The sequence below is a fragment of the Colobus angolensis genome, unplaced genomic scaffold (genome assembly GCF_000951035.1).
Source record: "Colobus angolensis palliatus isolate OR3802 unplaced genomic scaffold, Cang.pa_1.0 Scaffold13, whole genome shotgun sequence".
Classification (NCBI taxonomy): domain Eukaryota; kingdom Metazoa; phylum Chordata; class Mammalia; order Primates; family Cercopithecidae; genus Colobus; species Colobus angolensis.
In genome coordinates this window covers 13,347,744-13,374,411 of record NW_012114252.1, presented here as the reverse complement: position 1 = coordinate 13,374,411, position 26,668 = coordinate 13,347,744, and the positions used below count along the sequence as shown (strand labels likewise).

Below are 26,668 nucleotides of genomic sequence, written 5' to 3'. Positions count from 1 at the left end.
GGCCGGAAGACGAGGCACTCCACCAGGGGGAGCGCGCCGAGGCCCGGGGGTGACCGCCTCGAACATGCTTGCCCCGGGCCCCGGGACGCTGTCGGTGTTAAGGGGGCCCGCGGGCAATTGCTGCATCCGGGCTAAGAGCTGGAGTTCCGATTCGAGTGTTTGAGTAAACGAGTCGATATCATTAATAATGACAATTGCACAAAAGAAAATACGAAAGAAACCCCCTGCCCTGGCGCCCGACCAGGCCCGCCTTGGCGCGGAGCCACCGGCCCTTCTGGGTTTCGGGGCAGCTGGCAAGAGGGAGGTAGGCAGAGGAGGAGGCTCCGGGTCCGACTCCCGAGCTGACCAGGGCGGTGCGCCAGTGACTCCTGGCGGCGGCCCGGGCCCGGGTGCGGGCATGCAGGGTAAGGCGACAGCCGCCGCGCGCTGGTTCCCGGACCCTGCCCAGCGTGGCGTGGAGACCGACGGCAGCACGGGGGTCACCGGTATCCAGATGGACACCTCCCAATCGAGCTTTGTTCACCAGAGGGCTAGGCCTTTCTCTCCCTGGCGCTTCTCTTCCCCCTGCGACCCAGCTTTTCCCCCTACTCCTTCCCGGGAGAGCGGGCACCCATGCAGTGGCCTCCATCTGGGCGCCACGGGCTCCGGAGAGGCGATGACCCCTGGCAGCCCAGGCTGGTATAGAATTAAATAAAAATTTTGAATGCCCAGGTGGCTGCGCGTAAAGTGGCAGCAGGCCGTGCCCAGCGGAGGGCCAGGCGCTCAGGGCGCAAAGCCGGCTGCCACCTCGGCCCCTGCCCCCCGCCCCGGGGTACCTCTGGCCTGTCCGGTGGGGTCGGGTCGCTGCGGCCGCGGCGGAACCCGGCTCCGGACCTGGATCACAGCATCCAGCGCGCGGCCCGTGAGGCGCCTCCGGTTACCCTGGGGCCGGCGTCCCTCGTCCCATCGGAGCGCGCGAGGACAGCGCTCTGGACTGCGGTGCCCGGCGACAGGTCGTCGGATAGCATTGACAGCACCTTCCTTTCAAGGTGCTTTATGCCTGCCCTCTGCTCGTGCGGAGGGTAGGGTGACCAACGCAAAAACCTGAGCTGCGCCTCCAGACCCGTGCGCCCCTTTGATGGGCATCTGTGGTGTTTATCTGTCCCCCGAAAGCGGTGACCGAAAAGTAAATAAATGGGCGAGAGGTGGTAAAAACCTGGCAGTATTTCCGCTCGTCCTGTCGCGAACTACATATCCCAGGGAGCCCGGGGCGCCGGGACGCGTGTCCACCCCGCCATCCACTTGGAGAAGGCCTTACTGAGCCTGGCTCGACGCACGGGCCAATCCCCTCGCCCTATACCTTGGCTGCAACCTGAGACGGATTCGCTCCCAAAAGATGCTCCAGTGGCAGGAGCAACTCAAGTTCATCATTGTGCTGAGAGAGAGGAACAGCGCGGTTCTCGGCCGGGAGAGCAGAACGCCGGGGGACCCTCACCTGGGCGCGCCCGGGCACGGGCTTTGATTGTCCTGGGGCCGGGGAGACCCGCGCGCCTGCCCTGCACGCCGGGCGGCACCCTTTGCGGTCGCGTTGGCTGCTGCAATCGGCCGGCGTGCCCCTGCCGAAGCCTCGGCTGCTTCTGTCCACCTCTTACACTTCTTCATTTATCCGTGGATCATTTCGAAAGTCCGTCTTGTAAATGTTTAGCATTTTGCTACTTTATTGCTTCTTTCTGGCGACGGTTCCAGCACTCGCCGAGACCGGCGGAGAAAGGCAGCTGAGCCCGGAGAAGAGCGAAATATGGGGACCCGGGCTAAAAGCAGACGTCGTCCTTCCCGCCCGCTATTTCTATATTCAGGCAGTGGATACATCAGGGAATAAGTAAGTCGAGAAACGGCTCCTTACCTATTTTGGATGGCGGTTAAATCTGTTTCTCCCTTTAAGTTTTTTCTTTCCAAGAACTCGTTTCTCCACAACAGTTTAAATTCCAGGATATTTGGGTACCAGTTTTTCTCTGTAGCTGTAGAAATTGTTCCGAATTATAATATATGCAATATAATGCATTGTATATAACATGTAAAATAATCTCCTAGCAATTTTGATTCGGATTCCCACATTATCAGGGCAAGACAAAGTCCCTCCACTTTGCTGGAAATACTGTTTCTAACTACTTTTCGCATAAGCTGTTATAAGGGATTTAAACCTAGCTGTTAGAGACTTGATGGGCTTCATCTTTCTCTGGTGCGGCTCTCAATTTTCAAGGAGACATCTGCAGGTAAGCATGTTTTGAAACTGAAAAAGAAAAATGAAGTACTATTTGAAACTTTAGAGTTCCGAAGGAAAGTATCGAAGTATTAATCTCCTATATGATTGTAACAAATATTTTGTTCCAATGAATTTAATACTTTAACATCATACTTAAAACTTATTTTTATGATTCATATACTTCTGAAATGATTGTCTTTATTATTGGTGGATGCTGACCATGTGTATTTCATACAGAAAAAAATACTGGAATAAAAGGTTGTCAAGTGAAAGACAGGTTGTAAATTTTGTTATTTGGCAAAAGATGATACACTACCTACTACTTTGCTTTTGCCCATGGCTGAGCTTGATTTTTTTTTTTTTAAGACAGAGTTTCACTTCCTAGCCCAGTCTGGAGTGCAGTGGTGCAATCACAGCTCACTGTATCCTCAACCTCCCAGGCTGAAGCTACCCTCCCACCTCAGCCTCCCTAGTAGCTGGGACTACAGGCACGTGCCACCTCATGTGGCTATTTATTTTATTATTATTATCATTATTATTATTATTTGTAGAGACAGGATCTCACCTTGTTGCCCAGGCTAATCTCGAACTCCTGGCCTCAAGCAATCTTCCCACCTTGGACTCCCAAAGTGCTGGGATAGTAGGCATGGGCCACAGTGCCAGGCCTGAGCGTGATTTATAATACTGCTATTGTAAAGATTCATTGGCAGAGATTTTTCAGAATAAGATCATTATCTTTGGGACACCGTTTGATCACAAATATCCAGATGTGATGGCATGAAATAAACAAGTTGGTGAGAATATTTTTCTATATGGAATGCATGAGTATGTTCTATGCTTATATAGATTAGTAGTCTTAACATATTCCATTGTGGTTGTTTAATGAAACTGTTTCATGTTATCTTGGCCATTGTCATCCTCATTTTTTTTAAATCTTTGATCCATCATATTCATTCTGGTACTGAAAGCATAAGAGAAAAAGAAGCAATTATATGTTAGAGGAAGAATGTGGAGGAGAATAATCAACTTTCCAGACTGAAGAGCATAATCTTTGTGTGTTTGTTCATTAAAATAATTTGTTTATTTTCCCCATCGCCTTTTCATCACAGATTCACATCTTCTCCAGGCGAAAAGGTCTTCCAGGTGAAAGTCTCAGCACCAGAGGAGCAATTCACTAGAGTAGGAGTCCAGGTTTTAGACCGAAAAGATGGATCCTTCATAGTAAGATACAGAATGTATGCAAGCTACAAAAATCTGAAGGTGGAAGTTAAATTCCAAGGTCAGCATGTGGCCAAATCCCCATATATTTTAAAAGGTAATTTGGAATATAATTTTATACCAGCAGTATTTGAATAAAATAATATATGTTATTCCATCAACAAAAACAACTTGGCATGATATATATATACATATTTTTTTTTTACTGAAAGAAAAAAATAAAGGCTTTCTACTTGAAAGCTAAGTTATGAGTCCTGGTAAAAGACAAGATTTGAACGGAAATTCTGATTTGCTTAAGAGCAAGGAACATATTAGTAGAGAATTTACTCCGTGAAGACATACATTAGCAAGAATAATCAAGCTGTGTGCATGATCATATATGATACTTTCTTAATTGGAAATATATGACTTAAGTAATTGATAAGTGTTATTGAAATTCGGTAGATCACTTCAGAAAGGGAGATAGCTTGAAAGAGAAGGAGGGCACTGATGGTTGTTTTTTGTATTGTTCCAATGCCATTTTCCCAGAGAAATTCTCTGACGTTTCTTTTTTTTTTTTTTTTTTTTGAGACGGAGTCTTGCTCTGTCGCCAGGCTGTAGTGCAATGGCGCAATCTTGGCTCGCTGCAAGCTCCACCTTCTTTGTTCAAGTGATTATCCTGCCTCAGCCTCTCAAGTAGCTGGGACTACTGGCACGCACCACCATGCCCAGCTAATTTTTGTATTTTTAGTAGAGACAGGATTTCACCATGTTGGCCGGGATGGTCTCGATCTCTTGACCTCATGATCTGCCTGCCTTGGCTTCCCAAAGTGCTGGGATTACAGGCATAAGCCACTGTGCCTGGCCATTCTGATGTTTCTTATATAGGATGAGAGTACAGTTTTGTTACCTAGAGCCATCTCCTTTCCTCTTACAGGCGACAATACCACAAAACAGTAGGGAAGCAGTGTATATACAAGGGCAGAAATCTTGCCCCCCTTAACAACGGCAAGAAAAGTAAACTTTTTTTTTTAATTTGTGTGAACTCTGCAGAGAAGTAAGAAAACGTAGATATTTTTTAAGAGTGTCTATGCTCCTTTTCTACATTCCGCCAGTACCGCCTGGTACAGTATCACCCACTAAACCTTAAAAAGATATTCCGTTGTCAGCCACTGCCTGGGTTAGGTGGGGTCTGAGAATTATAAAAAGGAATAACAGTAAAACCTCAATGCAGATTGTAATTAACTTGTTATAAAATTAGTGAAGTGGACTGTTTTGAGAATTACTTTTGCTTCTTTTTGTTGCTGTTGTTGAGGCAGGGACTCGCTCTGTTGCCCAGGCTGGAGTGCAGTGGTGCAATCACTGCTTACTGCAGCCTCAACCTCCTGGATTCAAGCAACCCTCCCACCTCAGCCGCATGAGTAGCTGGGACTAGAGGCACTCACCACCATGCCCCACTAATTTTTGTATTTTTTGTAGATACAGGGTTTTGCCATGTTGCTCAGGCCGGTCCTGAACCCTGAAGCTCAAGTGATCTGCCCACCTCGGTCTCCCAGAGTGCTAGGATTACAGGTGTGAGTCACTATACCCAGCTACTTTTGCTTCTTTTTTTTTTCTTTTTTTTTTTTGAGACAGTGTCTCGCTCTGTCACCAGCCTGGAGTGCAGTGGCGCCATCTTGGCTCACTGCAAGCTCTGCCTCCTGGGTTCAAGCAATTCTCCTGCCTCAGCCTCCCAAATAGCTGGGACCACAGGCACGTGCCACACCACCTGGCTGATTTTTGTATTTTTGTTAGAGACGGGGTTTCACCATGTTGACCAGTATGGTCTCGATCTCCTGACCTCATGATCTGCCCGCCTCGGCCTCCCAACATGCTGGGATTACAGGCGTGAGCCAGGGCACCCAGCCTACTTTTGCTTCTTAATAATTCTTAAAAAACAACAACAACAACAAAAAAAAACAAAATAGCAGTTCCTTGTTTATTTTCATTGTTATTGATGATTTACTTATTGAGAAAAGTACCGTAGACACTTTAAGAACCTGTTTGTATAACAGACTATCAAAATATTAAATCATATCACTTTTGTCTTTCATTAAAATAGGTATGCCCCTCTGATACCCTTTTACCAGTATTTGGTTATTCTTCAGTCTACAAAACATAAGGAATAATGAGCTGTAATATATACCGTAGACATAAACCAAGTATCTGTTGGCTTTCTTTTATTTTTTGAGACAGAGTCTCGCTCTGTCACCCAAGCTGGAGTGCAGTGGCACAATCTCCGCTCACTGCAACCTTCATCTCCCAGGTTCAAGCTATTGTCATGCCTCAACCTCCCCAGTAGCTGAGATTTCAAGCACACACCACCATACCCAGCTAAACATTTTTGTATTTTTAATAGAGATGGGGTTTCAACATGTTGGCCAGGTTGGTCTCAAACTCCTGACCTCAAGTCATCCACACACCTCGGCTTCCCAAAGTGCTGGTATTACAGACGTGAGCCACTGCACCCAGCCTTTATTTGCTTTCTTTTGAACTCAATGCAAAGTAGACATTATTATGAAAATATCACAAAACTTCACTGTGAAGAGCTGTCAGAGGAGAAGACTGACTGATTTGCAATGCCCCAATATAGTAAAAATGTATTACTTTATTTTTTCTTTGAAACAGGGTCTCACTGTCTTGCCCAGGGTGGAGTGGTACAAACATGGCTCACTGCAGCTTCAACCTCCTGGGTTCAAGTGATCCTCCCACCTCAGCCTCCCAAGTAGCTGAAACCACAGGTGCATGCCACCACACCCAGCTAAGTTTTTATTTTTTGTAGAGACAGGGTCTCCCTGTGTTGCCCAGGCTGGTCCTGAACTCCTGGGCTCAGGCTGTCCTCCTGCCTCAGCCTCCCAAAGTGCTGGGATTACAGACATGAGCCCATCTCGCTGGCCTGTAATTCTCTTAAAATGTGTTTTCAATGAAAATGCTCTTCCTGTGTAACTAGGCAAAACTCATGAAGCCATATTATAGATTTTATTACAAGTTTCAAATGCTGAGTGAAATTATGCCTGTTGTGCTTTTTTATTCTTATGTAAATAGGGCCGGTTTACCATGAGAATTGTGACTGTCCTTTGCAAGACAGTGCAGCCTGGCTACGGGAGATGAACTGCCCTGAAACCATTGCTCAGATTCAGAGAGACTTGGCACATTTCCCTGCCGTGGATCCGGAAAAGATTGCAGTAGAAATCCCAAAAAGATTTGGACAGAGGCAGAGCCTATGTCACTACACCTTGAAGGATAACAAGGTACAACACGCGATTCAGGTTTGCTTGTTTGTTTTAGTGATTTTTTTTTCTTTTTTTTTTTTTTGCTTGTTTTGAACATTTGGCTACAATTAGCTAAATCATGTTATTAACATCATTCGAATGAGCATTGTGACAAGCTTTTCCTCAGTGAAATCTACCAGTGTTTTTTAGACTAACATAATAAATGGTAAATTCTCTTTTAGGTTTATATCAAGACTCACGGTGAACATGTAGGTTTTAGAATTTTCATGGATGCCATACTACTTTCTTTGACTAGGAAGGTAAGTATATATTTTCTCTTAGCTGTAATAGATCATTTAAGCCCAGATTTTACAGGATAGTTTTTCAAAATACCAATTCTAACACTATCAGCGTATTCTCTTCTGGAGCCTCATGATAATACTGTTGTGAAGCTTTCTGTTATTTCAGGTGTCTGCGTTTGTTTCCTAGGACTGCCGTAACAAAGTGCTACAAACTGAAAGGCTTAAAATAAAAGAAATGTATTCTCTGGCAGTTATGGAGGCCAGATGTCCAAAAGCAAAGTGTCAGCCAGGTGCCATGGCTCACTCCTGTAATCCTAGCACTTTAGGAGGCCGAAGCGGATAAATCACTTGAGCCCAGGAGCTCAAGACCAGGCTGGGCAACATGGTGAAACCTTGTCTCTACAAAAAAATACAAAAATTAGCCTGTAGTAGTTTCAGCTAATGGGGCGCTGAGGCAGGAGGATTGCTTGAACCTAGGAGGTCGAGGCTGCATGAGCTCAGATCGCACCACTGCACTCCCAAGGCCTGGGTGACAGAGTGAGATCCTGTGTTAAAAAAAAAAAACTAAAGTGTCAGGAGGGCCAGTTCCCTCTGAGATGATCCTTTCCTTTCCTGCCCCTTCCTGGCTCCTGACAGTGACCCTCCATCTTTGGTGTTCCCTGGATTGTAGCTGCATCCTCCCATCTCTGCCTCCGTCATCATGTGGGCCTCTCCCCTCATGTCTCTGGGTCTCTTGTTCTTATAAGGACACAGCATAGTGGATTAATGGCCCAGCCTACTCCAGTATGACCTCATCCTAACTAATATCTGCAACAACCCTATTTCCAAATAAGGTCAGTCTGAGACACTGGGGTTTAAGACTTCAGCATATCTTTTGCAGGGACACAATATTTTATAGAGGAAAGAAAAATGCCTTATCATAAAACTATTTTGGTACTAAACTAACTTTGAGTCCAAAGGCGACTTGCCTCGTACTGAATCCCATTCCTTGGGATAATGGGAATGGTTTGAAAGTAATGTTAAAATAGTGGATGTGAAAGACTCTACCGACATTTTTACCAAATGTATATTTATTTATAATCCATTATAATATTTATTTATTGAATAATTTGCATGTATTTCTTGATTAAACTACTCATGGAAAATCTTAATACCGTTCTTTTCGAGATTTCAAAGCACTTACAGTCTGTTAATTCTGAATGTAGGTAGTTATATAGCATCAATATTAAGCCTCCTTTAAACTAAGACATCGGAGTACTGTCATACTTCTCTTGCTCCTCTGTGTCAATCTATGGGAAAATGAGAATGTTCTTCAGGACTTCAGTTTCTCAAGATGCTTCTCAGACTGATCAGTGCTGCTCTGGCCTTAAAAATATCTATCTGTTGTTTTGTAAATACTCTGAACATTTTCTGTGACTAGATAAAACAGATCCTCTTTACATATTCATGTCATTTGCCAGTAAAGGAAGAAAGCATAGCTTGAAACTTACTATGTTGCTGTTGGTGTTGGGCTTCCTGAGTTCAAATCCTGGTCCCACCACCTACCTGGTGTATGTTTTTTAAAATGGAACCATTGGCTCACTAGCAAAAAACTAGGGTTAGAGTCCCAAGTGCTAATTTTTAAATTATTTTCCAATAATTCTCCTTCTCTTTGATCATCTTAGAGGCTGTTTGCAGTATTAGAACAGAGATTACTTTTGCCATTTCATCCCTTTCGTAGGGAGCGTAGAATGCTCATACATGTGACCATATTCTGAAAAATTGCCCGCTATTCAAACCAAGGTAATTATCATTACCTAAAACATATAACATTGGCCTCTCGTGAATGCAATTTCAAATTTAAATTGATAAATACAATGTATTATCCAATGCAGGAAATGTGAATAAGCTTCTTGTTTTGTTTTTTCTAGGTGAAGATGCCAGATATGGAGTTCTTTGTTAATTTGGGAGACTGGCCTTTGGAAAAAAAGAAATCCAATGCAAACATCCATCCGATCTTTTCCTGGTGTGGCTCCACAGATTCCAAGGATATCGTGATGCCTACCTATGATTTGACTGATTCTGTTCTGGAGACCATGGGCCGGTGAGAGAGAAGTCAGGGTTGGCTCAGAGTCTTGGTTTTCTTTCTTTGGTGAGTTCTTTTCCAACAACCTTTGTGATATGATGATTTGGGAGGAAAATCTGTTGCACTTTGTCTTCTAGGGTAAGTCTGGATATGATGTCCGTGCAAGCTAACACGGGTCCTCCCTGGGAAAGCAAAAATTCTACTGCTGTCTGGAGAGGGAGAGACAGCCGCAAAGAGAGACTCGAGTTGGTTAAACTCAGTAGAAAACACCCGGAACTCATAGACGCTGCTTTCACCAACTTTTTCTTCTTTAAACATGATGAAAGCCTGTATGGTCCCCTTGTGAAACACATTTCATTTTTTGATTTCTTCAAGGTATGACTTAATCAGTGGCTAATCTTTTTTGTTTTTCTAATGTATTTGTACGTAGTGCTTTGGGAAGGGAAATTGAGGCCTGCAAATTACAAGAGGTGGGAGAAGTTCGCACAAAATTGAGTGAATATCGAGGCATGGGGTTGCTGGGGACTGTTTTGGCAACCAGGATCTGCCCTCACTGCCCAGTCTTGACATTAAATGTGCATCAAGGGAGTTTGGAGCCTGGATAGAGCTATAATTTTTTTTCCAGCTAACCCTTGAGATAAGCACATGTCACCTCCAAATATGTTTTTAATAATACTTACATGTAAGTCATTTTACAAGTACTTTCCCCAGAGCCATGTTATCACCACAGAATAAGGAAGATAGAAACTATTTGTTTCTTATCAGGCCTTTTGGTGGGGAATGACTTGAAACCCATCCAAATGTTCTGCCTGGGAATTAGGGTTTGCTTTCTGTGTCTAGAATGTGGATTCCCCGTGTTTCCTGGGGAGTAGTCCTTTTTCTAACAACTCCCTTTTTAAGGCAGTGGGCAGCACCCTGCTCTTTAGACCGTGGAGCTGTTTCTGAAGTCCCCCATGGTAGAGAGAGAGGTGGGGAAAAGGTCGTCATCTGTCCTCTGTATGTGGGAAGACAAGTGATTAAGGAGTTCTGTCTGCCCTGTAGATGACCAGGTCTTCTTTTGACAGGTTGTGTTGAGGCAGGTTGACCTAAAGAATGTTATAAGTTGAATTGTCCGTATTTTTCTATATGCGTATCCCAAAGATTTTTGAAAGAAATGATTATAACCAAAGTGAAAGGACACTAGCCATCCTTCCTCAGTGGAGGGATGCTGCATCCTGCCTTGGCTTTATTCCTGCCTGTTGAATTTTCTGCAACTAAAGATGATAGATTACTACAGTTCTATGAATATTTTTATTCATAGGTGTCCTTGCTCCACAGCTTACTAATTTCTTTAAGACATATGTCTGGGTGTTTAAAAAACATGGTTAGCCAGGCGTGATGGCTCACGCCTGTAATCCCAGCACTTTGGGAGGCTGAGGCGGGCGGATCACCTGAGGTCCAGGGTTCGAGACCAGCATGGCCAACATGGTGAAACCCCATCTCTACTAAAAATACAAAAATTAGCCGGGCGTGGTGGTGCGTGCCTATAATCCCAGCGACTTGGGATGCTGAGGCACAAGAATCACTTGAATCCAGGAGGTGGAAGTTGCAATGAGCTGAGATCACGCCACTACACTCCAGCCTGAGTGACAGAGCGAGACTCTGTCTCAAAATAAATACATAAATAATATGGTTAACATGGCTCAGAATGTGCCATCATGAGGGGCACGTTTGCAATCAATAAAGTAGTAGGAGAATTACAAAAAGTCACAAATGAATCCATCCTTCCTTATGTTGCAGCCTTAGGACAACAGTATGATTTTATTGGCTGCTTCAACACCAGATTTGTATCCTCCTTTGTAAAATTTAGGAGCACATCAAGCATTTAGCTCTAGATCAACCTGTTGTATAATGACGTTTACTAAATGGCAAAGGCAGAGCATGGAAGCTGGCCAAATTGTGTCTGAGGATTGCAAAGATTTATGTGTGGGTTGGGAAGGAAAATAGAGTGGAGAAAAGGAAATTCAATGGAGGTTCTTAGACTTTACCATTGTTTTGCAGCATAAGTATCAAATAAATATCGATGGCACTGTGGCAGCGTACCGCCTGCCGTATTTGCTAGTTGGTGACAGTGTTGTCCTGAAGCAGGACTCCATCTACTATGAACATTTTTATAATGAGCTGCAGCCCTGGAAACACTACATTCCGGTTAAGAGCAACCTGAGCGATCTGCTAGATAAACTTAAATGGGCAAAAGATCACGATGAAGAGGTAAGGTTAGTCTCCTTGAAGGCTTATTTCCACTTGTTTCCCAATATCATGGGTCCCTTTGAAATGTATTGTAGCTGGAGAGCATCCAGGATGTTCACGTAATAGACTTTGGCCTGTAAATGGGAAGCTGCCTGCTCATGGATGGCACGGCAGTTCCTCTGGGCTGAACACAGCGAGCACTGCATCTTACATTAACTCTCCACTCTGCATGTGAAACAAAAAACTAGGCTGGGTGCGGTGGCTCATGCCTGTAATCCAAGCACTTTGGAAGGCTGAGGCAGGTGGATCACCTGAGGTCAGGAGTTTGAGACCAGCCTGGCTAACACGGTAAAACCCCGTCTCTACTAAAAATACAAAAATAAGCCGGGCGTGGTGATGGGTGTCTGTAGTCCCAGCTACTGGGGAGGCTGAGGCAGGAGAATTACTTGAACCTCGGTGGGAGGCGGAGGTTGCAGTGAGCTGAGACCACACCATTGCAGTCCAGACTGGGCAACAAGAGTGAAACTCTGTCTCAAAAAACAACAACAACAGCAACAAAATGTTGAGCTGTGGCCTTGATTACACTTTCTCTTTCAGTAGGGTTGCTCTGAGCCACAAGCATTACCTCCACTAGCAATGTGAAAATTATAAGATGGCCAGTCTGGCAGGTGTCACTAACTGGCTACAGGTTAAAATGAGGGATTGATTCAGAAGTAGATGCAGCCATAAATAGATAAATAAAGAGGGATGGAATGCAATAAACTTTAAGCTAATTGTTTGCTGAAATTTGTGAAGGCAGTGTGCTAAGCTTCATCTTGTGTTAACAAAGTCATCATTAGTTTGCTTAGTGTACACCTTGTCTCTCCAAGAGAGGCTTAATTCTAGAAGGTCCAATATGACTTCTGAAACTTTCAAGTCTTAGAAACCTCCCTCCGATTTAAACAAACATACTCTGTGAAATGTTCTGTTTTACGACATGAGACTACCCCCAAAGATATTATTTCCCGCAATTGCCTCAATGTATACGTACTGTGAAGAGCAGTTTGCAGATGCCTGCATGGGAAAAATGGATTCTATTACAGGACTTTATCATTGTTCTTCCTGTAGGCCAAAAAGATAGCAAAAGCAGGACAAGAATTTGCAAGAAATAATCTCATGGGCGATGACATATTCTGTTATTATTTCAAACTTTTCCAGGTCAGTATTTTCCAAGAAAATTATCACATAACTTATAAGTAGACGTGTTAAAAACAAATAATATTTTACTTAACAATTTCTAAACATATGTTACTATAGGGAGATACATATATATATATGTATCAGAAGTATATATATATATTGTGGATAAAAATCAGAGACAAATATGAAGTAATCATAAAAATAGTTGAAAACCAAAGATTAGCTAATGGAAAATGTTACAGTATTAAGTGAAGAGTATTAATATTCGAACTGTGTGATGTTTGACTAAGAAACTGGCCTCTGATCCTACACAGTTATCGTGCATAGATTTGTATGTTCTCTTTGTGTTACGTTGCTGCTGCCTCACCGTATCTTTGTCTAAACAGTGCCAAGTGTGTTTGGGCCTCTTGTCCTGACTCCATATGAGCCATGATTTCCCTTGGAAATTATTTCCATGGACCCAAGCATTTAGAGATTGTAATCAAGCATATCTGACCATTTAAAGGACTCTTTTTAAAATGTGGTAGTAGGCCGGGTACAGTGGGTCACACCTGTAATTCCAGCACTTTGGGAGGCCGAGGCAGACGGATCACCTGAGGTCAGGAGTTTGATACCAGCCTGACCAACATGGAGAAGCTCCGTCTCTACTAAAAATACAAAAATTAGCTGGGCATGGTGGTACACACCTGTAATCCCAGCTACTCGGGAGGCTGAGGCAGGAAAATCACTTGAACCAGGAGGTGGAAGTTGCAGTGAGCCAAGATCACACCACTGCAGTCCAGCCTGAGTGACAAGAGTGAGATTCTATCTCAAAAAAAAAAAAGGTAGTAAACAACTTCTTGGCTAATAATAGTACTAGATCTAGAGTAAGATTTTTATCTCACAGTTGCAGATACTGAGCCCCATATCTGAGGCTCTGCTACAGATCAAAGTTAGTGTATTTCTGGCCTGTACTGGCTCCTCCCCATTTTGTAACCTTCCCTTGATGGAGGGAAGTGGATGACAAACCCTGTAAAATGAATAAACTTGGGGGCTTTACCATGTGAATTTCTAAGCATCCATGGGGCAGTGTTCATTCTTTTAGCATAGGTACTTAGCACAGTGCCTTACTCAGAGTAAGCACATGATAAATGAAGATGATGATGGAGGCTTGTGCAAGCCATGATAAGGAAAGCAGAATGGTCTCTGTCTTCACATTCTCAGTCTAGGGAAGATTGTGTGCAAAATTATTTTTACTGTAAGGCAGAAGATGGTTAAAAAAAAAAAGTCATGGAAATATAGGATAGAATAAAGAGATAATCTGTTAGGAATAGGCAGCCAGTGTTCATCCTCTCAGATGCTCTACTGTTGGTGTTCAGAACTAGTATATTTGACGGACTATGCAGATCACACTTTGACACACATAAGTTAAATGAATCATAGTCTTCATATATTCTAGCCTGTCTCATTGGGTGGATATAAAGTGTTGTATAAGGAATGCTTTTATGTTGTTGCTTAAACAGGAATATGCCAATTTACAAGTGAGTGAGCCCCAAATCCGAGAGGGCATGAAAAGGGTACAACCACAGACTGAGGAGGACCTCTTCCCTTGTACTTGCCACAGGAAAAAGGTAACCAGAACTGAGCTTATGACCAGTGTCAGAATAAAAACTAACATTGATCCAAACTTGCATTTATTCCTATAGTCATTCAATCAGGCAGCAAATATTTGAGTTCCTCTCGAGGTCTCCAAGCAATTCAGTCTGCCAGAGAGGTAGGTATAGAAGACAGCAGTGCTGAAGAAAGTGCTACAATGCAGATAATTGAGAAGACATGATAGCTCCCTGGCAAAGTGGAGGGAAGCCTTTTATAATGTGAGCATCCAGCTCACGCCCTAGTTGAATGGATGCTTACAGTCTGAAAAATATTTTCATGTGTATCATCTGATGCCCTCATCTCTTCATGAGATAAGTTTGGCAAAGTTCATCATCCCAGTTTAGAGAAGGAAAAATATGTAACCACGATTATTGACGTTTTCCAATTCTTCATTTGAAAGTCATCTCTGTTGATACCACTACTTAAGGATCTCATTGATTAAAATGAAAGTCAGGCTCACATCCGAACTTTTAAGGTAAAAAGGACCTTAGAAGTCATCCAGTAAATGCCTTCATTTTATGGTTAACAAAACTAAGCCCAAAAAGGAATTGTGCTCAAAATCACAGTCTAGCTGGATTATGGCAAAGCAAAAACCAATCTCTCATCATCAGATTGTGATTGTGTGTGTTTATATATAAAGACATAGTGTGGCAGGGGACTGTTGCTTTGATTATGATTTCTGTTTGAAGGAATGTAAATTGCATAAAATAGAGTGTATATGTGTGTTCGTGTGTATGTGTATGTGTGTGTGTAACATATGCTGACTTGACATTTTAAGCAACATAATTAGGTTTCTGAATGGACAAGTTCAAAATTGTGGTATTATAACCAAAGACAAGAAGGCAGATTTGGCAATTATTATGTCTACCTCTCAAGGGGGTGTAAAAGGAATTAAGGTGAGGCCGGCCCCAGTGATGTGACAGAACCAGCGTATATGAGCTCACCCATTGACAAATATTCAGGAATTTTGCATACTGGTTAAATTTTTGGTAGTTTGGAATCATCCTGATAGGAGTATTTACACCATGACAATCAGCACATGCTACAAATCAGAATTTTGGTTGTTTTATTTTTGTCTTTGTTTTTTGTAGAACTCATTTACCACTAACCAACTGGCCCTCAAAGGTAGTTCATCATCATTATTAACTCTATCAGTGCTCCAGGTCCATAAAAATCAGTTAAAACCAAAGACAAAACAAGAATTGCCAAATCGAAAGCTTCCCCCTCACCAATCTGTGATTAGGTATCAGAACACTTCTCACTTTGGCTCTAAGTGAGACTAGGCAGCTTCCTTGCTCCACTTCTGCTCAATTGTTTATCTTCATCTACGTGATTGAGAGTAGGTACCCAGCCAGTATCTTCCACTGATTAGTAGAAGTTAGGGGCCAGAATGGTAGCTTTGTTTATTTTTCGCTCATTGTCTATCCTAACCTTTCACCACTACTGTTCATAACACAAGGTCTTTACAGTAGTACAGCCCGTGGATGTTTGAGTTCCTTATCAGTAGGCTATGGAACACAATGTGATTTTACCCTTAGCTGACTCTGGGCCTCTGGAAATAGTCCCAAGCCCTAAAAGCCTCTAGCGGCAGCTTGGCTCCCTCTCATCTTTACAGGAAAATAATTAACAAATGAATATAAGTCTTCTTCACTTGTGTAAGACTTCTTGATAGCTCTAAATATTTTGCTTCTTAATTGCAGACCAAAGATGAACTCTGATATGCAAAATAACTTCTATTAAAATAATGGTGCTCTGAAGACTCTTCTTAACTAAAAAGAAGAATTTTTTAAAGTATTAATTCCATGGACAATATAATATCTGTGTGATTGCAGTATGAAGACACGTTTCTACTTATGCAGTATTCTCATGACTGTACTTTAAAGTACATTTTTAGAATTTTATAATAAAACCACCTTTATTTTAAAGGCCTATGTTGTGCTAATTATTAGCTGTGTTTGGAACAGGGAGCAGTAAAAACAGAGGGAACCTGGGTCCTTGATGCACAGCAGCCCAGACCACCTGCCCAGACTGGTTTTAAATGACAAAGCAATGAACCCCTGTCTCCTTTTAAGCCCATATTATTGTGAGTATTCAACCAAACTTAATTCTAGCTAATAGTTCATACAAGGCCAATCATCGTATGGCCTCTACCTGCATCTTTAGTCAAATCTCTCAGCACTTTCTAATGTGAATCCAGTCCTCTGGAAGAACGAGTCCTCTCCCAGTTCTGTCAATGCCTGTGTCCTTACCTTCCTGGCCCATGCCTTTCCCTTGTCCTGGAATGTCTTGGCCCTCTCTTCTTCATCCAGCTTAGACATCCTTCAGTACATATTTTACCCTTACTAGATTTTAAGTGCCATGATCTCAGAGACCAGGCCTTTCTTCTGGGTAGTCCTAACGTCTAATAGAGTGACAGCAACTAGAAAGACTGAATAAATATCTAATGGGTGATATGGTTTTAATGTTTGTCCCTTCCAAATCTCATGTTGAAATGTAATTCTGAGTGGTGGAGGTGGGGCCTGGTGGGAGGTGTTCATCTCTTAGGGGTGGATCCCTCATGAATGGCCCGACACCATCCTTGCAGTAACAAGTGAGTTCTCACTGTGAATTCACATAATCTGGTAGTTTTAAAAGGTGTGGCACCTCCCCCTCTCTCTGTGTTGCTCCCTCTCTTGCCACATGATACCCTGGCTCCCCTTTGGCTTCCACCATGATTGGAAGTTTCCTGAAGCCCTCTCCAGAAGTAGGTGCTGGCACTACACTTCCTATACAGCCTGCAGAACCATGAACCAAAATAAATATCTTTTCTTTATAAATTACCCAGCCTCAGATATTTCTTTATAGCAACACAAAAATGGCCTTAACACAGTGAGTAAATGAATGAATGAAAATCACTTTGAAATGCAGTTAAAAGAACTTAAAAAGAACTAAAAATCTGAACACTGAACCATATATCATATTCTACAGATTCCTTTACCTAATGTTCTCTCTTCCATTCATCTTCCAGTCAAATAATTTTTTCTAAAGTATTTTGTATCTTGAAATAGACATACAGAAGAATATAAAATGTATATCTGCAATTTAAACATATCTGCAATTTAATTATAAGAAAACATCCATGTAATCACTGACAAAGATTCTTTGCTTGACCACCTGTATTAATCCGTTCTCTCACTGCTAATAAAGATATACCTGAGACTGGGTAATTTATAAAGAAAAGAGGTTTGATTGACTCACAGCTCCACAGGGCTGACGAGACCTGAGGAAACTTGCAATCATTGTGGGAGGGGAAGCACACAAGTCTTTCCTCACATGATGGCAAGGAGAAGCGCCAAGCCAAGAGGGAAAAGCCCCTTATAAAACCATCGGATCTTGTGAGAACTCACTCACTATCACAAGAACAGCATGAAGGTAACTGTCCCCATAAATCAATTACCACCAACCAGGTCTCTCCCACAACAGGTGGAGATTATGGGAACTACAATTCAAGATGAGATTTGGGTGGGGACATAGCCAAACCATATCATTCGACCTCTGGCCCCTCCCAAATCTCACATCTCACATTTCAAAACACAATCATGCCTTCCCAACAGTTCCCCAAAGTCTTAACTCATTTCAGCATTAACCCAAAAGTCCAAGCCCACAGTTTCATCTGAGACAAGGCAAGTCCCTTCCACCTGTGAGCCTGTAAAATCAAACGCAAGTTAGTTACTTCCTAAATACAATGGAGGTACAGGTATTGGATAAGTATACCCATTCCAAATGGAAGAGATTGACCAAAACAAGGGGCTATAGGCCTTATGCAAGCTCTAAATCCTGCAAGGCAGTAATTAAATCTTAAAGCTCCAAAATAATCTTTGACTCCATCTCTCACATCCAGGTCATGCTGATGCAAGAGGTGGGCTCCCACGGCCTTGGGCAGCTCCACCCCTGTGACTTTGCAGGCCACAGCCCCTCACCCCAGCTGCTTCCACAGCTGGTATCGAGTGTCTGCTGCTTTTCCAGGTGCAACCTGCAAGCTGTCAGTGGATCTCTCATTCTGGGTCTGGAGGACAGTGCCCCTCTTCAGCTCCACTTGGCAATACCCCAGTGGGGACTCTGTGTAGGACCCAACCCCACATTTCCCTTCCACGCTGCCCTAGCAGTGAGGGCTCTGCCCCCACAGCAAACCAACCTGGACATCCAGGTGTTTCCATACATCCTCTAAAATGTAAGCAGAGGTTCCCAAACTTCAATTATTGACTTCTGTATACCCATAGGCTCAACACCATATGGAAGTTGCCAAGGCTTGGGGCTTGCACCCTCTGAAGCCATGGCCCAAGCTGTACCTTGGTCCCTTTTAGCCACAGCTAGAGTGGCTGGGACACAAGCCACCAAGTCCCTAGGCCACACATGGCAGGGGTGTCCTGGGCCTGGCCCCAAAACCATTTTTCCCTCCTAAGCCTCTGGGCCTGTGATGGGAGGGGCCACCTTGAAGGTCTCTGACATGCCCTGGAGACATTTCCCCATTGTCTTAATGATTAACATTGGACTCCTTGTTATTTATGCAAATTTCTGTAGCAAGCTTGGATTTCTCCCCAGAAAATGGGTTTTTCTTTTCTATTACATCGTCAAACTGAAAATTTTCCAAACTTTTATACTCCGCTTCCTCTCGAATGCTTTGCCATATAGAAATTTCTTCTGCCAGATACCTTAAATCATCTGTCTCAAGTTCAAAGTTCCACAGATCTCTAAGGCAGGAGCAAAATGCTGCCAGCCTCTTTGCTAAAGCACACCAAGTATCATCTTTATTCCAGTTCCCGACAAGTTTCTCATCTCCATCTGAGATCACCTCAGCCTGGACTTCATTGTCCATATCACGATCAGCATTTTGGTCAAAGCCATTCCACAAGTCTCTAGGAAGTTCCAGACTTTCCCACATCTTTCTGTCTTCTAAGCCCTCCAAGTCTCTAGGAAGTTCCAAACTTTTCCACGTTTTCCTGTCTTCTTCTGAACCCTCCAAACTGTTCCAGCCTCTGCCCATTACCCAATTCCAAAGTCACTTCCACATTCTTGGGTATCTTTACAGCAGCACCTCACTCTCTGCAGTACCAATTTACTGTATTAGTCCATTCTCACGCTGCTAATAAAGACATACCCACGACTGGGGAATTTATAAGGGAAAAAGGTTTAATTGACGCACAGTTCCACAGGGCTGGGGAGGCCTCAGGAAACTTACAATCATGGTAGAAGGGGAAGTGAATACATCCTTCTTCACATGCCTGCTGAAAGGAAAAGTGCTGAACAAAGGGAGAAAAGCCCCTTATAAAACCATCAGATCTCGTGAGAACTCACTCACTATCATGAGAACAGCAGCATGGGGGTAATTGCCCCCGTGATTCAATTACCTACCACTGGGACAATCCCATGACACATGGGGATTATGGGAACTACAATTCAAGATTGTTCTCTGACCGAACTGAGAGTCAGGCTACTATTTCTTGTGACCCAATAACAAGATGCAGATGAACTGGGGAGGAAGAGAGTTTTTATTTCTGTAACCTGCTACAGGGAGAAGGCCTGGAAATTATCACCAGACCAACTCAAAATTACAAAGTTTTCCAGAGCCTATGTGCCTTCCAAGCTATATGTCTATGTTTAAGTGTGCATTCATCTAAAGACATAAGTGATTAACTTCTTTTAATCTATAACTAAGTTCTGAGTCTTGAAGACCTTCCTCTGGAGCCTCAGTAAATGTACTTAATCTAAATGAGTCCAGGTACTGGGGTGATTACCCTTATCTTGCCCCTACTAAATCACGGAGGTTTATGGAGTTCCTTCAGACTCCCAATAAACTTGTTTGTGGAGGCCTTGGAAGTTCCTTCAGGCCCCCAGTAAAACTTGGTTAATCATGCTTTGAGGTTCAGGAAAGGCCTAGGCAAAATTCTTGGTGGGCTATTGTTACATTCCAGCCTTTGTATAAGGACACTAGCTTTTAACATTTAATTTACCACTCAGTCAGTACTGAAACAGTTGTATGGAGGCCTGCGTTAGTGAGACCTGGCCTGCCACAAGATGAGATTTGGGTAGGGACACAGCCAAACCATATCACCATCCTTTCATCAGTCTCCTGAACCTTGTCATAGGCCTATCTGCGCACTGCCTTATAACATTCAATTTTACCAAGAACCCTGCTAAGTCAGTTTCACAAAAATCCCCCACCCTCCATATGTGACCACGCTTTGTATCTAATCTGCTTCCTCATCCTCTACCACCCCCAAGTCATGTCTGATCATGCTGGCCTGTTTTCAGCTAGAATCCCATTTGGTCTATTTAACCAGAATCTCTGTCACCCTGATGCATTTCCTCTTAGTAATTTTCCATCCACTGACTCCCTACCCTGATCCTTGGCTATAAATGGCCATTTAACCATGCTGTATTCAGAATTGAGCCCAATCCTATCCTGAAATGTCTTTTCCCCTGTTGCAATAGTCCTGAATAGCATCTGTTTTTTACCACTTTATTGTCCAGCTCTGGTTTTTCTTCGACATTTCCACTCGGGTTCAGAAATAGAACATTGCTTAGAGGTGACCACAGTGCCTCCCCTTATCACATTTCCTCTCTGCTCCCAGGTAACCACGAACATGAGGGCTGTGGTAATCTTTTTCTTTCTTTTTAGTTTTACCACCTACATATAGCACCTTCCTAAGCAGCAGAGTTTACTCTTGCCTATTTTGAAATTGATGTAAATGGAATCATATCAAATTTCTGTTGTTGTTACTTGCCTATTTTTTTTTTTTTTTTTTGAGACAGAGTCACACTCTGTCACTCAGGTTGTAGTGCAGTGGCACAATCTTGGCTCACTGCAACCTCCACCTCCTAGGTTCAAGCGATTCTCCTGCCTCAGTCTCCTGAGTAGCTGGGATTACAGGTGCCTGCCTTGCCTGGCTAATTTTTTGTATTTTTAGTAAAGACAGGGTTTCACCATGTTGCCCAAGGTGGTCTCAAACTCCTGAACTCAAGTGCTATGCCAGCCTCGGCCTCCCAAAGTGCTAGGATTACAGGTGTGAGCCACTGCGCCCAGCCTTATTCATTTTTTATATGTGGACAGTACTTCACCATGTAAATATGATCACTTTATTTTACCATTCCATTGCAGATGGACATTTGGATTCCTCCCATTTGGGGGAAATGTCAATCAGTGCTACAGTGAACATTCTTATTCATGTTTCTTAGCCACATTTGATTAAAGTGGAATTACTGGGTTATAAGGGATGTACATCTGTTATTTCACTAGATAATGTTAAATGACTCCAAATTGGTTGTCCCAGTTTATGCTCTTTCTAGGGCTGTACAGAATTTGCAGTTGCTTTACTTTCTTGCTAACAGTTGATATTATCAGACTGACAAATTTTTTGCCAGTCTGATTAGTACACAATGGTAACACATGTTTTAATTTTCTTTTCTCTGATTATTAATGAGGCTGACCATTTTGTGGTTATTAGCCATTTGTGTTGCCTTTCCTGTAAAATTTTTAATTATTGTCCTACTAAGTAGTTCAACTTTCTGCTGGATTCATAGACACATATTTTGGAGTTAGTACTTTGTGGTATATGCTGCATACGTTCTACTTTATGGCATGTCTTAGACTCTCATTTCAGTGTCTTTTAATGCTCAAAAGATTATGTTTTTGTTTTTTGGGGGGTTTTTTGTAGAGACAGGGTCTCACTAGCTGGTTATTTAATGTAGCTAAGAAAACTGTAGATTCTTACATATGTTCTGTACCCTTAACGAACGATTTTATTAGCTCTAATACATTTCACTTGTTTTTTCTCAAACACAATCATATTTGAAAGTGACAGTGTATCTTCTTTACTATATTTATAATCTTATTTATTTTCTATCCTTATTGCATTGGCTGGAACTTCTAGCATAATGTTGAATAATTGTGGTGACAACAAGCATTCTTATTGTCTTTCAGACTTCAATAGTATATCATTAGTCAGGATTCTCCAGATAAATATGACCAATAGAGGGGTGTGTGTGTGTGTGTGTGTGTGTGTGTGTGTGTGTGTGTATAAAGATTTATTTTAAGAAATTGGTTCACACAATTTTAGAGGCTAGCAAGTCCAACATCTGCAGTTAAAGTCCGAAGACCATTAGGCTGGAGACCCAGGAGAGAACTAATATTGCAGTTCAAGCCTGAAGGCTGTCTGCTGACAGAATTCCCTCTTGCTCAAGGAAGGCTAGTCTTTTGTTCTACTTACTCCTTCAGTTAACCGGATGAGCGCCCACCCCTCGCCACCAGCCACGTTACAGAGGGCAATCTGCTTTACTCACAGTTCACTGATTTAAATGGTAATCTTATCCCAAAACACCCTCATCGAAACATGCAGAATAATGTGTGACCACTTTTCTAGGCACCCTGGATCAGCCAACTTGACACATAAAGTTAGCATTACAAATGGGAATTCATCCAACAAATCTTGAACACCTAATATGTGCTAGACATTGTACTGTGCTCTAAGGATACAGAAGTGGACAACTGCTGTCTATTCTGGAAAAGAATGAAAATTATCAAGTAAAAACTAAACAAGATAATTATGGATTGTCATAAATAAAAACAGAGTATTACAGAGAAAAAAGTGGGGTAGATAGTGGTGGCTAGTTTAGATTGGATCATCAAAGATGTTACAGATTTTTCAATGTTGAGTAAAATGTTTGGCCTAGTTTATGATAAACAGCCACTATTAAAACAGTATTGATGCATGTTGCAGCATGGATAAACCTTGAAAACATTATCCTAAGTGCAAAGCAAGTACATTAGAGCAACAAAGCACAGGAAAATTGCTTCTGGTAAACAGAGCAGGGCTGCCCCACAGGCAAAGTAATACTCATGGATTGCTGGCTAGCTATATATCTATATATCTATATCTATATATATAGATCTGTATATCTATATTTCAAGAGCAAACTGACAGTAAAATAGATCTATATAAATATAGATAGAGAGAGAGAAAGACAGAGTCTTGCTCTGTTGCCCAGCCTGGAGTGCAATGGTGCACTCTTCTCGGCTTTGCAACCTCAGCCTCCAGGGTTCAAGCAATTTTCCTGCCTCAGCTCCCAAGTAGCTGGGACTACAGGTGTCTGCCACCACGCCTGGCTAATTTTTGTATTTTTAGTAGATGCCAGGTTTCACCATGTTGGCCAGGCTGGTCTCTAATCTAATACTGACTTATTTCCTTTTTCAATAGGAAAGGCATTAAATTTTATTAAGTGTTTTTAAGGCATCTATTGAAATGTTCATGTTTTATTTGGCTTTGTTTTTGCTGCATTAATCTGTAATGTATTACATTAACAGCATTCTAATTTTTGAAACATTATAAAACCCCAGGGTTTAAAAAAAAAAAACCAGGGTTATTACATATTATTATTGTAATACATGGCTGAATTAATTGCACTAATATTTAATTTAGGATATTTCAAACTATAGTCCACAGGCCCAATCTGAGCCACCACCAGTGTTTGTACAGCCTGTAAGCTAAGAATGATTTCAACATTGCTAAGTGGCTGAAAAAAATAAAAAGACGAGTATCTCATTACATGTGAAGCATATATGAAATTCACTTTTTGGTTCATAAATAAAGCTTTTGTATTAGTTTCCTATTGTTGCTATGATAAATTGCCACAAACTTACGTGGTTGAAAACAGCATACATTATTCTTTCACAGTTTTGGAGGTCAGAGTCTGAAATCAGTTTCACAGAGCTCATGTCAAGGTCACTGGCAGGGCTGATTCCTTCTGGAGTCTCGGAGAGGAGAAAACTTTTCCTTGCCATTTCCAGCTTCTAGAGCTGCAGTCCTTATATTTCTTGTCTTGAGGCCCCTCTTACATCTTCCCATCCAGCATCTTGGCATCTTCAAATCTCTCTGCTTCTGTCGTCACATCGCCTTCTGTTTCTCTGAATGGCACAGCAGAATTCATAATAACAAAATAGTATGAACAATTCGAATGTCTACCAACTGGTGAATGGATACTCAAAAATGCTGAATACTATTTGGCAATAAAAATATATGAGTTGTAACAAGGTACAAAGTACTGATGCATGTCACACAGCATGAACAAACCTTGAAAACATTATCCTAAGTGCAAGAGGCTAGAGGCACATGACCACACAGTGTAGGACTCCATTTATATGAACTGTCCAGAAAAGGTAAATCCAGAGAGACAGAAAGTATGTTAGTGGTTGCCCGGGGATAGGGGTAGGAACAGAGAATGGCTGTAATGCCAGTGAATCCCAAAACTGGAGCTGAGCCTGAGAGGGTTCTTGACTTTGCACAGGAAAGAATTCAAGAGCAAACTGACAGTAAAATGAAAGCAAAGCAAGTACATTAGAGCAACAAATCACAGGAAAATTGCTTCTGGTAAACACAGTAGGGCTACCCCACAGGCAGATTAACACTCATGGATTGCTGGCTAGCTATATATCTATATATATATAGATAGATATCTATAGCTATCTATATCTATATTGATATATAGATAGATATATAGAGAGAGAGAGACGGAGTCTTGCTCTGTTGCCCAGCCTCGAGTGCAGTGGTGCACTCTTCTCTGCTTTGCAACCTCTGCCTCCAGGGTTCAAGCAATTTTCCTGCCTCAGCTCCCAAGTAGTTGGGACTACAGGTGTCTGCCACCACGCCTGGCTAATTTTTGTATTTTTAGTAGATGCCAGGTTTCACCATGTTGGCCAGGCTGGTCTCCAACTCCTGACCTCAGGTGATCCACCCACCTTGGTCTCCCAAAGTGCTGGGATTACAGGCATAAGTCAGGGCACCGGGCCAGTGGCTAGCTATATTTAATACCTACTCCTTCATCGTACGCTAAATAAGGGGTGGGTTATTCACGAATTTTCTAGAAAAGGGATGCGGAGTTCCTCTGGAACTGAGGATTCTTCCCTTTTTAAACTATATAAGGTAAGGTCTGGCCATTGCCATGGCATTCATAAACTGTCAGGGTGCCGGTGGAAGTGTGGTAGCATGTTAATATATTATAATTAATGTATAATGGGCAGTGAGGGCACTAGAGGTCACTTTGGTCGCCATCCTTGTTTTAGCTGGTTTGGGCCTGTTTCTTTAGGGCAGTTTTGGCCGTTTTTTTAGGGCATCCTGTTCTGACCGGATCTTGTTTTGCTCAGCGGTTAGTGATGCTTGTGATCAGCTAGGTGATCCTGCTGATCTCCTACCTCAACTGTAACGGTGCACATACTTTTCGGGGGGATAATGGAAATGTTCTTATAGTGGTGGTTGCAAATGGTTTTAAAATTACTGAAAATCATTGAATGGTGCACTTCAAATGAGTGAATTTTATGGCATGTAAAGAAATTTTTTTAAAAAACACAGCTAAAAACTTAGGAGACAAGGAAGTATTAAGACTTTGTAATTTGGGAAAACACTTGTGATAAATGACAGTCACTATGTGGTTTTGTGGAATGTATTTCCTCGTACGTACCGTGACAGAAAAGAGGGCAGGTGCCAGCTGCACTGGGCTTGGGGAAGAGTCATTCATTTAATAATTTTTTCTTTTTTCTGAGCATTATTCATACACAGGAGGTTCACAGTGAAAACAAAAATTTACAAAAAGCAATCCTGTCTTCACCTGGGAGCTTATAGTGCAGTGAGGAGACAGACACATCCATAGCTGGTGAGGTGACCAGGGAAGGACAGGAAGAGAAGAGCCGGGAGGCGATCAGGAGAGGCCTCGCTGTGAAAACCACGCACCCTGCCGACCCCGAGAAGACACGGCCCACGCTGGGAGGGAGCAGCCAGGACAAAAGCCCGTCGTCGTGGGTTCCTGCCTGGTGGGTGGTGGTGAGGATAGCGGAGGCTGGGCTGCCCCGGGCCTCCAGGGAAAGGAGATAGAGAGGGGAGATGTGGGGGGGCCCATCGCGTGCAACAGCCTAGGCCACTGCCGGCCGCAGGCTTTGGCGATGAGCGCGGAGCCTTTGGAAGATCCGGCCGGGTGGGGGGGGGGAGGGGCGCGCGGGTAGGCTTCCACAGCATCCACGTGGCTGCGGCGGCGTCGCCGACAAGGCCCAGGCAGGGGCAAGATGGTACGAAGCGACCGTTTAAGTGATTGTTACAGTCATCCCCACAAAGATAACAGGAGGTTTGACCTCATGCAGAAGTGTGCGAAGCGGTTGGATTCTGTAAGCGTTTGACCCTAACGGGACTAACGAATTGACTATGGATGTGAGGAAGAGACTGGTCAGAGCTGATCGCGCCTCGGAATGGAGTGGTGGCTGGGATGAGGAAAAGCCCCGGGTGGAGCAATCCTGGGGGATGCGGAAACTGGGGCTGACTTTCCAGCCGTCCGCGTGCTGCTGAGGCAGAGGCCACCCTGGCGCCTTCCTCCGGCTCTGCCAGTCCGCGCGTACCGCCCCAGGATGTGGCGGGCTGGGAGACTCACGCTCCCGACGTGCTCTGCGGCCCGGCTGGAGCAATCCTGGGGGATGCGGAAACTGGGGCTGACTTTCCAGCCGTCCGCGTGCTGCTGAGGCAGAGGCCACCCTGGCGCCTTCCTCCGGCTC

The 26,668-nt window shown here is 43.1% G+C and overlaps 2 protein-coding genes across 3 annotated transcripts in view; one reads left to right on the top strand and one right to left on the bottom strand.

Moving 5' to 3' along the window:
- The window catches only part of BIVM (basic, immunoglobulin-like variable motif containing), a 44,952-nt gene extending 43,660 nt beyond the window's left edge, over nt 1-1,292 (bottom strand). The window contains exon 1 of one of the 2 annotated variants that reach the window (XM_011933861.1): nt 816-1,292. The gene's annotated coding sequence lies outside the window, so the exon portion shown is untranslated. The remainder of the gene's footprint in view (nt 1-815) is intronic. The other variant, XM_011933860.1, reaches the window with a different exon arrangement.
- On the top strand, nt 1,264-16,027 carry KDELC1 (KDEL (Lys-Asp-Glu-Leu) containing 1). The gene is made up of 10 exons (XM_011933862.1): nt 1,264-1,858; nt 3,352-3,557; nt 6,524-6,729; nt 6,933-7,010; nt 8,903-9,075; nt 9,195-9,432; nt 11,098-11,307; nt 12,394-12,483; nt 13,968-14,075; nt 15,801-16,027. Exons 1-10 carry the CDS (start codon nt 1,677-1,679, stop codon nt 15,816-15,818), a joined length of 1,509 nt encoding a protein of 502 aa, XP_011789252.1. The 5' UTR covers nt 1,264-1,676; the 3' UTR covers nt 15,819-16,027.
- Nucleotides 16,028-26,668: the final 10,641 nt, after the last annotated feature.

Excerpts from the sequence above, each read along its gene's own strand:
- KDELC1 (XM_011933862.1), top strand. The coding sequence starts at position 1,677 with ATGTTTAGCATTTTGCTACTTTATTGCTTCTTTCTGGCGACGGTTCCA. Across the intron at positions 7,011-8,902 it reads TACTTTCTTTGACTAGGAAG|GTGAAGATGCCAGATATGGA; the intron begins GTAAGTATATAT and ends TGTTTTTTCTAG. Across the intron at positions 9,076-9,194 it reads GTTCTGGAGACCATGGGCCG|GGTAAGTCTGGATATGATGT; the intron begins GTGAGAGAGAAG and ends TTTGTCTTCTAG.